The 14,940-nt window shown below is 42.9% G+C and overlaps 2 protein-coding genes across 9 annotated transcripts in view; one reads left to right on the top strand and one right to left on the bottom strand.

The window, feature by feature from the left end:
* Positions 1-13,051, bottom strand: part of Chek2 (checkpoint kinase 2) — a 44,649-nt gene extending 31,598 nt beyond the window's left edge. Inside the window, exons 1-5 of one of the 6 annotated variants that reach the window (XM_050122059.1) lie at positions 12,974-13,051; positions 11,575-11,894; positions 5,997-6,121; positions 5,504-5,651; positions 4,537-4,627 (exon numbers count right to left, since the gene is read on the bottom strand). In XM_050122059.1, the coding sequence (XP_049978016.1) occupies positions 4,537-4,627; positions 5,504-5,651; positions 5,997-6,121; positions 11,575-11,887 (677 nt within the window). In that variant the 5' untranslated portion in view covers positions 11,888-11,894; positions 12,974-13,051. Of the gene's footprint in view, positions 1-2,647; positions 2,776-4,536; positions 4,628-5,503; positions 5,652-5,996; positions 6,122-11,574; positions 11,895-12,617; positions 12,640-12,724; positions 12,934-12,973 lie in introns of those variants that run through there. The other 5 variants (XM_050122058.1, XM_050122060.1, XM_050122061.1 and 2 more) reach the window with 5 other exon arrangements.
* Positions 13,052-13,245: 194 nt separating this feature from the next.
* Positions 13,246-14,940, top strand: part of Hscb (HscB mitochondrial iron-sulfur cluster cochaperone) — a 14,446-nt gene continuing 12,751 nt past the window's right edge. For all 3 annotated transcript variants that reach the window (XM_050122076.1, XM_050122075.1, XM_050122077.1), the window contains exon 1: positions 13,246-13,524. In XM_050122076.1, the coding sequence (XP_049978033.1) occupies positions 13,292-13,524 (233 nt within the window). In that variant the 5' untranslated portion in view covers positions 13,246-13,291. The remainder of the gene's footprint in view (positions 13,525-14,940) is intronic.

Raw genomic sequence — 14,940 nt, 5'->3', positions numbered from 1 at the left:
GGGTCCTGAACCTCAGAAACCCCTCACCCCCACCTTTACTACTATATAAAAACCCAATTCTAACTGAGCTTGGGGCTCTCCGTTTATTCCAATGCGTTGGACATGCAGAGAGACCAAGTTTGCAAACTTGCATAAAATAAAGGCTCTTTGCTTTTACATAGGGGGAAAAAAAATCCTGCAAAAATACTCAATAAAGTACTGGCAAACCAAATCCAAGAACACATCATAAACATCATCCACCATGATCAAGTAGGCTTCATCCTAAAAGTAAAGGGATAATTCAACATATGAAAATCCATCAAAGTAATCACCATATAAATAAACTGAAAGAAAAAAAAACACATGATCATCTCATTACAACACCCCTTCATGATAAAGGTCTTGGAAAGATCAGGAATACAAGGAACATTCCCAAACATAATAAAGGCAATGTACAGCAAGCCAACAGCCAACATCAAACAAAATGGAAAGAAACTCAAAATGATTCCAATAAAATCAGGAACAAGACAAAGCCGTCCACTCTCTCTATGTCTATTCAACATACTACTTGAAGTCCTAGCTAGAACAATAAGAGAACAAAAGGAGATCAAAGGGATACAAACTAGAAAGAAAGAAGTCAATTTTTTGCTATTTGCAGATGATATAATAGTATATATAAGTGACCCTAAAAATTCTACCAGGGAACTCCTACAGTTGATAATAAACACCTTCAGTAATGTGGCAGGATACAAGATTAACTCAAAAAAAAATCAGTAGCTCCATGTATACAGATGATAGACAGTATAAGAAAAAAAAAATCAGAGAAACATCACCTTTTACAAGAGCTACCAACATAAAATATCTTGGGGTAACTCTAACCAAACTAGTGACAGACCTGTATGACAAGAACTTTAAGTCTTTGAAGAACAAAATTAAAGAGGATATCAGAAAATACAAAGATTTCCTATGCTCATGGGTTGGTAGGATTAATACAGTAAAAATGACAATGTTACCAAAACCAATCAATGCAAAAGCCATCAAAATCCCAGCACAATTTTTCACAGACCTCGAAAGAACAATACTAAATTTCATATGAAAAAACTAAAAAACCCAGGATAGTTCAAACAACCCTGTACAATAAAGTACCATCCCTGACTGTAGCTTTGTATACAGGTTGGTATTGGCATAAGAATAGACAGGTAAACCAATGAAATTGAATGGAAGACCCTAATATTAACCCACATACCTATGAACAACTTTTTTTTGACAAAGAAGCTAAAACTATAAAATGGAAAAGAAAAGGCATCTTCAACAAATGGTGCTGGTATAACTGGATGTCAACATGTAGAAGAATGCAAATAGAGCCAGGCAGTGGTGGCGAAGGCCCTTAATCCCAGCACTTGGCAGGCAGAGGCAGGCGGATCTCGTGAGTTCAAGGCTAGCCCAGGCTATAAGAGCTAGTTCCAGGACTGGCTTCAAAGCTACAGAGAAACCATGTCTCAAAAAACAACAACAACAACAACGAAAAGAATGCAAACAGATCCATATCTATGGCTATGCACAACACTCAAGCCCAAATGGATCAAAGACCTCAACATAAAGCCAGCCACACTGAACCTCACAGAAGAGAAAGTGGGAAGTACCCTTGAATGCATGGGCACAAGAGATCACTTCCTAAATATAACACCAGTAGCACAGACACTGAGAGGAACAATTAATAAATGGGACTCCTGAAACCGAGAAGCTTCTGTAAAGTAAAGGACACGGTCAACAAGACAAAATGGCTGCCTAGAGAATGGGAAAAGATCTTCACCCACCCCACATCTGACAGAGGACTGATCTCCAAAATGTACAAAGGACTCAAAAAAACTAGACCTCAAACTATCAAATAATCCAATTAAAAAATGGGGTACAGACCTACATAGAATTCTCAACAGGAGAATCTCAAATGGCTGAAAAACACTTAAGAAAATGCTAAACATCATCAGCCATCAGAGAAATGCAAATCAAAACAACCCTGAGATACCATCTCACACCTGTCAGAATGACAAAGATCAAAAACACTGATGACAGTTTATGCTGGAGAGGATGTGGAGTAAGGGGGAAATTCCTTCATTGCTGGTGGGAGTGTAAACTTGTACAGCCGCTGTGGAGATTAGTATGGCTATTTCTCAGAAAATTAGGAATCAATATACATCAAGACACAACAATACCACTTTTTGGCATGTACCCAGAGGAGGCACACTCACACCACGGGGACATTTGTTCAATTATGTTCATAGCAGCATTATTTGTAATAGCTAGAACCTAGAAACAACTAGATGCCCTTTAACCAAAGAATGGGTAAAGAAAATATGATCCACTTATACAATAGAGTACTATTCAGTTGTAAAAAACAACGGCATCTTGAAATTTGCAGACAAATGGATGGAACTAGAAAAAAACATCCTGAGTGTGGTAATCCAGACCCAAACCGGGTGGTGTTGGCGCACGCCTTTAATCCCAGCACTCAGGAGGCATAGGCAGGTGGATCTCTGTGAGTTTGAGGCCAGCCTGGTCTACAAAAGCTAGTGCCAGGACAGGCTCCGAAGCTACAGAGAAACCCTGTCTCAAAAAACTAAAAAAACAAAACAAAAACAAAAAATATATTATGATATTATGTACTCACTCATAAGTGGATTTCAGACAAAGGACAGACATCCTACTGTCTACAATCCCAGAGAAGCTAGAACCCTCTTCCAGAAACAGATGGAAACAGATGTGGAGATTCACAACTAACTACTGGGTCGAGTTCCTAGAGAATGAAGAGAGGAAGGAGTGATAATATAAGCAAAGGGGTCAAGACCATGATGGGAAAAGTCACAGAATCATCTGACCTGAGCAAGTGGGAGCTCACTGACACCAGACTGACAAATGAGGAACCTGTATATGACCGAACCATGACCCTGAATACAGGTGACTATGGTATGACTTGGGCAGTATGTGTTGCCACTGGCAGTGGGACCAGGATCTAACCCTAATGCATGAACTGACTTTGTGTAACCTGTTCTCTATGGAGAACCTTACTCAGCCTAGACACATGGGCCCAGGGGCAGGGGAGAAAAGGAGGGGCTTGGTCCTCCCTCAATGAGGAGATGAGACAGACATAGTTGACTTCCCAGGGGAGGCCTTACCCTCTCTGAGGAACATTTCGGGAGGTGAGATAGGGGGAAGGTGCGGGGAGCAGGAGGAGAGGGAGGAAGGTTGGGGAACTAGGATTGGCAAGCAAAAATTAATTAATGCAATTTAGTTAATTAAAACAATGATCTAAACAACAGAAATACTAACATGTATTCCATTATGAACACAGTAGGGTCTAGCAACAGTGATATTTTGGCAACTGTAAATTGGCATAGAAATGTTGGTGATATCCATAGATGACAGGCACGGATCTTGCCAATATGCACAAAAACATGAATTTACCAACTTTTCAGAAATATATAAAAATGATATAACGTTCTTCAAAAATTAGCCCTTTGATTAATTCTGGATTCCCTAAGGTGTCCCAAGAACACCAGCTAAAAATCATTGACCCTAAACCTTAACCAAATAAAATGAGTAAAGTTCTAGATTAAAAAAAAAAAATGATCACATGGTAGAAGTAGAGAACTGATCCCTGCATGTTGTCCTCTCCACATACTCACTGTGGCATGAGTGCACACACACAAATACACACATGTGAATTATATGGTCCATGAATCACAGGTCATGAAAAGCTTTTTCTCAAAAGTCATCAATAGTTGGGTATGGTGAGGCAGGCTTGGAACCCTGTCTGGGGAGGTTGAGGCAAGAGTATCAAGTTCAAGACTGTCCTTGACTGCATAGTAATTTTGAAGCCAGGGTAAGCTACATGAGAAAAGTAAATGGGCCAGGAATGGTGGTGCCCACCTTTAATCCAACCACTTAGGAGAGAGAAGAGAATCTCTGTGAGTTCTAGGCCAGTCAGAGCAACAAAGTGAGACCCTATCTCAAAAATTACTTAATCAGTTCCAGTAAAATAAAGAGCTGGAAGACAGTTCAGTCTATAAAATGTCTGCTATACAAATACAAGGACCAGAGTTTGGATTCCCAGGACCTTCATAAGAAGCTTGTCTCTAATCCCACTGCTCATGAGGAAAAGACAGGAGCATCCTAGGGGTTTGCTAGTCAGCCACATAAGCTTAGTCAGCGAGCTCTAGGTTCAGTGAACTACAAAACATAAAGTGGGAAGTCACTGAAGAAGATGTTGACCTTATGCAACTATCCTCATACACATGCATATGAACATACACACACACACACAGTTATCAATGAACATGGCCCTAGTGGCACAAACTAATCCGAGCACTAAAATTTATAAGGAAAAGAAGTTTATTTAAATTGACCATTGTCAAATAAATCAGTAATACATCTACCACAAAGTTCAACAAACAGCTATGCTATAAATAACAATATTATAAAATCAGGTACAAAAAAACTAACCAATAAATATAGAAAAAAGGAGGTTCAGTTTATTATATAAAGAAAAACAAAGTTTACCTTCCAAGAGTTTTTGACATGATGTATTCATCTCTTAATTCCTTAGGATAAACTGACTGATCATCTACAGTCAGATCAAAAAATACAAAAACTATGGGGGAAAAGGACAGAAATGGCCTCGTTAATTCATGGTTAGAAAACTGGTTCTAAAGTTTAACTAAACAGAATATAAAGAACTATATTTATCATGTAATACAAAGTAAAATTTTTTTGTTTATTTTTGTTTTTGTTATTCAAGGCAGGGTTTCTCTGTAAAACAGTCCGGACTGTCCTGGAACTCGCTCTGTAGACCAGGCTGGCTTTGAACTCAGAGATCCACCGGCCTCTGCCTCCCAAGTGCTGGGATTAAAGATGTGTGCCACCACTACCTGACCAAAGTGAATTGTTTTTAATCTATGAGTCAGCAAGAGAGCTCATAGATAATATAACTTGCTATGTATACCTAATGACTTGAGTTTGAACCCCAGAACCCACAGTGGAAGAAAACCAACTCCCAACAGTTGTTATCTGACCCTATATATATAACATCTAAGTCTGCATGTGCACACAAAAATCTCTCTCTTCTCTCTCTCTTGCATGCACACATACACACACACACACACAAATAAATGTAAATAGATAAGTTGGAGATGAGATAGATTAAGACATCGTATATTACCCCCTGGCTTCCACACCTGCACAAACACACACACTCACAGAAAAAATTCAGCACTCAGGAGGTAGAGGCAGGCAGATTTCTGAGTTCAAGACCAGCCTGGTGTAAGCACGAAATTCCAGGACGGCCATATAGTGAGACCTTGTCTCAAAAACAAATTAAAAGCACAACTCAGGCAAGAAAGTTAACTCCTGAATGCTACTGAATGCTAACTTAATCTGACTGATTTAAAGCATAATCTATGAAGACACAAAAATCTCCCTTTACAGAGAAATTAAAGAAAACCCATTAACAGTATGACAATAACATTACCTTTATTTCTACACAAAGAAAGTGCGATTTCAGAGTTGTTACTCAAAGGACGGCGTTTCCCTTTCCCTATGAGCTCAGTGTTTACAAAGGTTCCATTCCCGCTGTGATCTTCTATATACACAATGTAAGAATTTTTAGGGCCCATTTCCTGAAATAGAAAACATTTAATTTCTATGGGTTTTGTTGTTGCTGGTCTTTTCTTTTTATTTTTTTTTCTTTCTTTTTTTTTTTTTTTTTTTCGTTCTTCAAGACATTGTTTGTCTGTGTGTAACAGCCTTGGCTGTCCTGGAACTCATTCTGCAGACCAGGCTGGCCTTGAACTCATAGAGATCCACCTGCCTCTGTCTCCCCAGTGCTGGGATCAAAGGTGTGCGCCACCAGCACCACCACCCTGCTTAATTTCCATGTTTGAACAGCAGGGATTAATACTGCAAGACACCCAAGAGCAATGGCTAGATCACCAGACCCCCAAGGAGAAGTAACTTTCACCTACCCTGAAGATGCGGAAGTGCTTCTTGCTGTACGTCCGATACTTCTCAGTCTTTCTCAGCAGTGGTCCATCAAAGCAATACTCACAGCTTTTATCCCTCCCAAACCAGTAGTTGTCGCTAACACAGTCTGTTAATACAAAAGCACACAGTAGAGGACTGGAAGTTCATATACTAAACATTCAATCGTGCTAACTGTAGGGAGGAACCAGTTCTGTGAAGAGGTGCACATGTGACCCCAGCATTTGGGAGGCTCACAAGAGGACAAGCTCAAGGCCACTCTTATCTACACAGAAAGATTGTCAAAAAAGAAGTGTGTAAGAAGGCAATCAAAAGTATAGATTTGATCACCAAAACCTTTAAAATTAAATATTGGGGAACACTAAGATATAGATCAGTGCACAGTGTGTGCTTAGCATATTCAAGGCCCTGGGTTCAATTCCCAGCAACTAAAAACTAAAAAAAAATTAAAAAAGGGGGTGGGGGGACAATCATACAATTGCTTCGTTTTATTGCAGGTTTTGGGGTGTGGTTAGTTGGTGTTTACAGCAGGGTCTCATACACTCCCAGCTGGCTTCTAATTCTCTCTGTAGCCAAGGATGACCTTAAATTTCTAATCCATATGCCCTCAACTTCCCTGGTGCTGGATTTGCAAACAGGGCCAACCACTCCCGTTTATGTGGTGCTAGAGGTGAAACCCAAGGCTTTGTGCATACTAGGCAAGTGCTCCAACTGAGCCACATCTCTAACCCTATCTGTTTGTTTGAGAGTATCACATAGTTCAGCTGCACTTGAACTTGCTTTGTAGCTGAGGCTAGCCATGAACTCCTGATCCTTCTGCCTCAGCTTCCCACAAGCCAAGATTGCAGGCATGTGCCACCACAACAGGCTGTAACACTTTAACAGGGTTAAATAGCTGGTGGCTTTTACATACCATGCAATGAAAAGCAGTCATTAAACATCTAAAATAATTTTTATGATTTTGAAAAATAATTGTATCTAATGTCTTGCATATTACCTTCCTGAGGCTTCCTATTACATTCAGTATAAAATCTACAATCTTCATGGCCTGCCAGACACTCAGGTCCAGGCACTTGCCTCCCCCAGCCTAGTAACAGATACCACTCCCCTTGCTAACTACCCCCAGCCCCACTGTCTCAATTCCACTGCCCAAGCAAGCTGGGCACACAATATTCCTGTTGTGTAGCAGCTTCCTCAAAGGGTAAAACAGCCACCTTGGAGATAAGCACTTTAAGTCACAGGATGCAAAAAGGAAGGAGAAACGACAAAATATTTTAGCAAAGGATATATACACAAAAAGGCAAAAATAACGGGTTTTTCCTTTCTTTTAATGATTTTTTTAAAGTTTTACTTTATAGGCATTGGTGCTTTGCCTGTGTGCATATCTGTGTGAGGATGTTAGATCCCTAGAACTGGATTTAACAGGCAGTTTTGAGCTGCCACCTGGGTACTGGCAATTAAACTGAGGTCCTCTGGCAAGAGCAGCTTAACCTCTGAATCAGCTCTCCTGCTCCCAACAATAGGTTGTTTTAAAGAAGAAACAACTCCATACTGCAAGGAAGTTCCTTAAGGCAGAAAGTAAACAAATCAAAACAACTTCTGACCAGATTCCCTAAGTCCCTCTCTCCCCAAAAGACAAAACAAGCTGCAAAGAAGAAGACTCTCAGACCATCAAGGTGCCCAGAAGAAACAAACACCAGACGAGATGCCTGGAAGAGGCAGAGACCAACTGAGCCATTGGGATAGGACACTCTCGAACCTGCTGAGCTGCCTACAGGCTGTGTGCAGTGTGCTCCAGGTAGCTTTGTGAGCTGTAACCATGCTGGGACAAACCTCTGGTGATGCGGCTGTCTGTAAGTAACCTCTCATCCATATCTCTCTGAGTAACTCCAGTAAAACTTCAGTGCCATCCATACCATGTCCTAGCTGGGGTAAGTAAACAACTGTTCACTTTCCCCAAGAACAGGACAACAGCACTCCCTGCTCCCTCTCTCCTGTGTTTGCTTTCCCCAAGAACAGATCACACAACACTCTCTCTCCTCTTGCATGTGTACACACATGAAAGTCCAAAACTGAGTCTAGACTACATCTCCCCTAGGCTTTCCACACAAGCAGACCTCCATTTCACTACCTTACCTATTATCATAACAATACCCTGCACTGATACTCTGCAAAGATGGGCCCTTATTTTAATTCCTTATTTACTGTCTTCCTGATACCTTATTCAAGAGTGCAGCTCCATGTGGTAGTGGTAGCAGCGTACCACCAATATCCCTTTTAAACGCAGGTTCAGAATTGCTCAAAATAAATTAGCAAGGTATAGTAGTTATGTCTATAGTCCATACTTGTGATCCCAACATGCAGGAGCCCAAGGAAGAACTGCTATGAGTTCAAGGCTACAATAGGCGATTTAGTGAGTTCCAAGCTAGGATAGGCTATAGACTAAGGCTCTGTCTCCAAAAAGCCAAAGTCAGGCATAGTGGTAATTCTATCACTTGTGAGGTAGAGGCACGAGGTTGAGATTAATGGCCAGCCTAACACACATAGCAAGTTTCAGGTCAGCCTAGGTTTCATAAAACAAAAAAGAGAGTAAGACTTGTATATTGAAATGTATAAAACATTGTACAAAGAAACTAGACTAAATTCAGACTAAACTCTGGGAAGATGCCACACAGTCATAGATTAAAGATAATATGGCTATTAACGTTCATTCTTGCTGGGTATAATGAAACAACTATAATCCCAGCACTGAGGAGGCAGAGGCAGGAAGATCTCTATGAGTTCCAGGCGGACAGCCACAGCTACACAGAGAAGAAACCCTGTCTCGAAAAAGCAAGAAAAAAAGAAAAAAAAGAAAAAGAAGGGGAAACAGTGTTGCTTGCTTTCTTGCTACTAAGTGCATCTATCCCATTATTTCTGCTGCCAACCTTTGCTGCTTCTTTGACCAGTTCTCTAGGAATCCTCCAAGCTGTCAATACCAAACTAGAACTGCTGAGACATCCAGGCTTGCAAACTGAGCAGCTACTAAGCTCTCAGTCTCTGCAACATGAAGAGAACTATTTTTGTTGTTGTTGTTTTTGTTTTTCAAGACAGGGTTTCTCTGTAGCTTTGGAGCCTATTCTGGAACTAGCTCTTGTAGAGCAGGCTGGCCTCAAATTCGAAGAGATCCACCTGCCTCTGCCTCCAAAACGCTAGGATTAAAGGTGTGCACCATCACCGCCCAGCATGAAGAGAACTATTAATGGACTATCCAGGCCATATTGTATAAGCCAAATTAATAAATCCCTTTGTAATTTTTTTTTCTGGTCAGGATGGGGGTGTGGTTTTCGTTTTTCAAGAGAGTATTTTTCTGTGTAGCCCTGGCTATCTTGGTACTCAATCTAGAAAACCAAACTGGCCTCAAACTCAGAGCTCTGCCTGCCACTGCTTCCCAGCACCACCAATGCCTGGCTAATCTAGATCTTTTGAGGTGGTAAGATCTACCTTTACCCCAAACCATATCTTCTGCTAACAGCTAAAGGACATGGAAGAAGGAAGCTTGCTCTCTTTCCTGCTTACTCTCACTCTTACTACCAAGTCCATTCCCTCACTGGCATTAAAGCCTACTTCAACAGGATCCTGGTGTATACTGATAACCAGCTGAGACATCCAGCCTTACAGATTGAACAAATGCTAGATTCCTAGACCTCCCATGGGCAACCATCGTTGGACTAGCTGGACCACAGTCTGTAAGCCACTCTAATAATAATGACAAGTAATTAGCCAGGCGATGGTGGCACACGCCTTTAATCCCAGCACTTGGGAGGCAGAGGCAGGCGGATCTCTGTGAGTTCGAGACCAGCCTGGTCTACAGAGCTAGTGCCAGGACAGGCTCCAAAGCCTCAGAGAAACCCTTTCTCGAAAAACCAAAAAAAAAAAAGACAAGTAATTAAATATAAATAGATTATATATATTCATTTTTTCACCTATGTTCCTCTAGAGAACACTGAATAACATAAATATCTTTCAGAAATAGTTCTGGATCAACTGGATATCCACAAGCAAATGTGTAAATTTGAACCAGGTATGGTTGGTATGTGTAATTCCAGCTACCAGCTACTCAGTAGGCTAAAAGGAAATTAATGCAAACTCAAGGCCATGAGGAACTACACAGTGAATTGCGAGCCTACCTGGGCTGCAGAATTTGTCTCAAAAACAAATGAGTAGCCAAGGGATGGTGGTGCATGCCTTTATCCCAGCACTTGGGAGGCACAGGCAGTGGATCTTTGTAAGTTCAAGGCCAGCCTGGGCTACAAGAGCTAGTTCCAGGACAGGCTCCAAAGCTATAGAGAAATCCTATCTCAAAAAAACAAACAAACAAAAAACAACCCCACAATAAAATACAAATGAGTAGAGCCTAGTGAAAATGAAGTATGCCTATAATGTCAACACTTGGAAAGTAGAGGCAGGGGACTGGAGAGTTGGTTCAGTAGTTAAGAGCACCGGCTGCTCTTCCAGAGGTCCTGAGTCCAATACCCAGCAACCATATGGTGGCTCACAACCATGTATGAGATCTGGTGCCCTCTTCTGGCCTGCATGTCTACCTACAGGCAGAATACTATACATAATAAATAAATAAATAAAAATTAAAAAAAAAAAAAGGAAAGTAGAGGCAGGAAGATCAAGAGTTCAAAGCCAGGCTCAGTGCCATAGTGAGTTCAGGTCAACCCAGGCTACATGAGAACTTTTCTCTGAAAAAAAAAAGAAAAAGAAAAAGGAGGCCAGTCTATGAAACTTAGCAAGATTATATTTGAAAATAAAAATAAGGTAGCTAGGGATAGGACAACAGATGTAGCTCAGTGTAGGCTCTCTAGCACTCATAGGGTCTCGTGTTGGTAACCACAGCTGCCCTGAGTTCATGAAGGACACACAATTTCCTCATCTGCCATAGGAGGCGAACTGTGCCAAGACTGTAGGAATGGAAAACTGGGGTTCATCTATTAGATGCCAAGGACTGGGAAGTGGGATTAACATGAATGGAGTTTGGTTTCAGGTAATTTACCACTGAGTTGAGAAGAAACATGAGAAACAGAAAACTAAAATACAACACAGTATCAGGGATGGAAAGCATTCCTTAGAGTCCAAAGGAGGAGAAACTCAACAGCTCCATAGGGAAGGAATGTTTGGAGCGGGTTCCTAAAATCTCAAGGAGAGTTTGCTAAGTGAAGAGGAATCGAAGGGACTGGGTGGAAACAGAACATTGTCTCTTAGGCATTAGCTAGGCTTCAGAATAGGGAACATGTGCGCAGTCTGGGAGGCGGGCACGATGTAAAATTGTCCAAAGGGTGTCCTAGAAGACAAGCCTTGGCATGAGGACCAGAAGTAATGAAACAAGCCCACGACAGGCAATGACAGCCCACACATGCCATCACAGCCTTTTTTTTTTCTTTTTTTAATTTTTACTTTTGAAACTTTTTCTCACCTCTACCCAGTCACAGGGCCCTGAGATTCCAGTTGCAACAGCCTAACCATCACCTCTGTTTCTCTGAACAACACACTCCACTATATACCAAAATGCCTTACCTAGATTGGAGAATCCATCCTGAAGAGACCATAACCGAGCCCAGGGGACAGGACCAGGATCCTCAGGCTCTTGGTCCTCAGGAATAGAACAGAGCTCCTGAGTGGACACTGTCTCTAAAGAGCTCAGCGTCCCACAGCTGGAATGTGAGGACTGGCTGGAAGATGGCACTGTGCTGGTGGAGGAACTGGATGTGCCTGGAGACTGTGAGGAGAGATCGTGCAATGGAGAGAAAGTGCCACCTTGGGACTGGGAACAGGCACCACCACCATGGGCCTTTGAGGAAGTGCTGCTGGGGAACTGTTGATTCTTCATATCCGACCTCAAAAACAAGAGTCCAACAGTAAGGTGAGAGCCGAGGAACAAGGCTTAAAATTCAAGACTGGAGATTGGAAGCTGCAGGGGATGACTCAGCAGGAAAACACATACTATTCTTGTTCCCAGCACAGCTCAAGATTGCCTGGAACTCCAACTCCAGTGGTCTGAAGCCCGCTCTTGGCCTCTGCAATCACCTGCACACACATGTGCACACTCCCACACACATAACAGAATTAAAATAAAATAAATCTCTACCCAAAGATAAGTGAATATGGATATAACTCAATGGGAGATCATTTGTCTAACGGATGCAAAGTCCTGGATTCCACGCCCAGTTACACCAAACATACAAAATGAAGAATGGGTATATGAAGGGGCTGGAGAGACATCCCAGCACCCACATCCAGGAACGCACAAACACCTGTAATTCCGGCTCTTGGAATACAATGTCCTCTGCTGGCCTCCGTGCGCACTGCACGGACTTAACAAACGACTTGAAAAAATAAATTTTTTTTTAAAGAAACAGGCATATTATGACCACCTATCTCAGAAAGGCAGGGCCGTTGATGAGCGAAAACAAAAACCAAATCACAGCAAAATTCCAGGATTATGAATAGTTTATCGGCCACTTACACAGCTTTAGGTGTATAAGTGGCCTTTCCTTTATGTACAGAAGCTGAGGATGGCTGGTTGCCTCCTTACCACCCTACCCCACAAACTTGCTTACCCTCTCCAGTTTCTGCAGAGCCTAGCAGCGAAGACTGGAGTCTCAGTAACTATTTGGAAAGAATGAATCAAGGGCCTGGCATGATCACTAACATTTATAATACTCACTACGAAACTACTTCGCTCTGCTACTCTGTGCCTTCCCATGTGTCCAGACCTGTTTCAGCTTGTAACACGGAAAAAAGAATTTCTCCTCGAAGAGCAGCTAAAAAAGGAAGAGCTGCCTGCGCGCAGCGCCTCCTCGCACACAAAACCAGGCAGAAAAAGCGGAAGCTGCGGAGGGTTCCCTTGCATAAGACCCTGAGAACCCGATTGGAATCTTCAAACACTCAAGAAAAATTTCCCGCTAAGACTCACCGCGAAAGAACACCTGGAGCCACAAACACCCTACAGCGGCAACCAGTGGTGTGGCGCTAAACCTTCCATACAAACTCCACCCTCAGCCAATCAAAACGTCTTCCTCCTCGGCAGGCCCAATAAGAAGACACAAGTCGGTAGCAACACGTAGCCTCAAGGCTTAGTGGGAATTGTAGTTTAGAATGCAGAACGGAACTCGGTAGCCTAGTTTCTCGAGACTGATCCCGCCTCCTCGGCTCCCTAACCAATCAGCAACGAGTCACTTTTTCTTCCTTCCCCTCGGGTGCGAAGACCCAGGCCAGACAGGCCGCTGTCCCAATGTGGAGCTCTGGCGCTCGGGCTTTGCATTGCGTGTGGGAGGTGCGACTTGCTGGGTTCCTGGGTAGAAGCTTGCTGAGCACCAATGCTGCCTCGGGGAAGAGCAAGGCGCAGCAGTGCTGGAACTGCGGCAGCGCAGGGAGTGTGGAGAGTGGGGATGGGTTCTTCTGCGAACACTGCCGCGCGTTGCAGCCTCCTGACCCGACTCGGGACTACTTCAGCCTCATGAATTGGTACGAGCGGCGCGGAGTGCTGGGGGGCGAGCCGGCCTTGGGAAGTTCGGTTGGCCGAGTTAGTAAAATTAGACAGGCGTTACCCTAGTGACCAAGATTTGGGTCAGCGCCGGCGGATTTATATTTTCTTTTCCAGCCAGCTGGGAGACTGCGGCAAGAGGACCACAGTTCCAGGCCAGTTTAGGCAATTTACCGAGACTGATTCAAAATAAGAAAAAATGGATAAGTATATAGTGTAATGGATTTGCTGCGGGTCCCCAGGACCCCTGGCAGCACTCGGGAAGTGGGGGCCGGTGGGTCAGGAATTCAGGACTAGCCTCTGCTGCCAAGGTACTGTTTTTAAACACCAGCAGCAACAACAAAGGGGAACAGGCACAAGTTTACATTATAGGGACGTTTGAGGGGCGGGTGTTATGGTTTAAGTAAAAAGCTGCAAGTTTCCCGAGGAGTGCAGTGGCAGAAATACTGCAGGGGCTGTCCCTAGATCACGAGGGGGCTTCTCTCTTAAAGGGACAGGACAGACAGACCATTACAGCGAGACTCCTGGAAAAAAGGAAGTACAGACAGAGGCTGAACTCTAGGGAGCCGAAAGGAGAGTTTGGGAGGTTTTGTTTAAAAAAAAAAAAAAAAAAAAAAAAAAAAACAGCCTTGGCTGCCCAGTGGTGGTGCACGCCTTTACGGATCTTTCCGAGTTAGTGCCAGTACAGGCTCCGATGCTACAGAGAAAAGCTGTCTCAGGGAGAAAACAAACAAAAAACAGAAACAAAACCTTTAGCCATTAGTTCTGCCTGGCCTGGAGCTCACAACATCCACCTGGTCCACCTGCCCCCTACTCCCCCACTGCTGGGATTACATGCATGCTAGACTGAGGTAGAAAGATTCCCAGTTGGAATCCAACCACAAAATTAGGGGACATCTCATCTCAAATAAGTATTTTAAAGGAGAAAATAAAACTAAAAGAAGCCAGGTGTGTTGGCGCATGACTGAGCACAGCACTCGGGGGCACCAGGAGGATTGCAAATCTGAGGCAACCTGAGCTATATAGCAAATTTGAGAGTCTGGGCCACATAAGACTAAGTCTCAAAAATCAAAAGCAATTAATAAAACAAACTGCTGGTCAGTGGTGGGTGATGGAACACTCCTTTAATCCCAGCAATCAGGAGGGAGAGGTAGGCAGATCTCTGTGAGTTCAAGGCAGTCTGGTCTACAGAGTGAGTTCCCGTACAGCCACAGCTATACAAAGAAATTCTGTATCAAAAATAAATGAAGTGTAGTGGCATATGTCTGGAATCCCAGTATTCAGGGATGAAGAAGAAGGGTCGCAACTTGGAACCCTGTCTCAAAAACCAAAATTTTAATTCAGGCTCAAGATTGAGAGAGAGAGAGGCCAAGAAATGTTTGTGGTGTGTGTGTCCC

This window comes from Alexandromys fortis, unplaced genomic scaffold, assembly GCF_014885135.2.
Source record: "Alexandromys fortis isolate MF-2015 unplaced genomic scaffold, M_Fortis_MF-2015_v1.1 scaffold_193, whole genome shotgun sequence".
Taxonomy (NCBI): Eukaryota; Metazoa; Chordata; class Mammalia; order Rodentia; family Cricetidae; genus Alexandromys; species Alexandromys fortis.
This window is presented reverse-complemented; position numbering and strand designations above follow the sequence as displayed.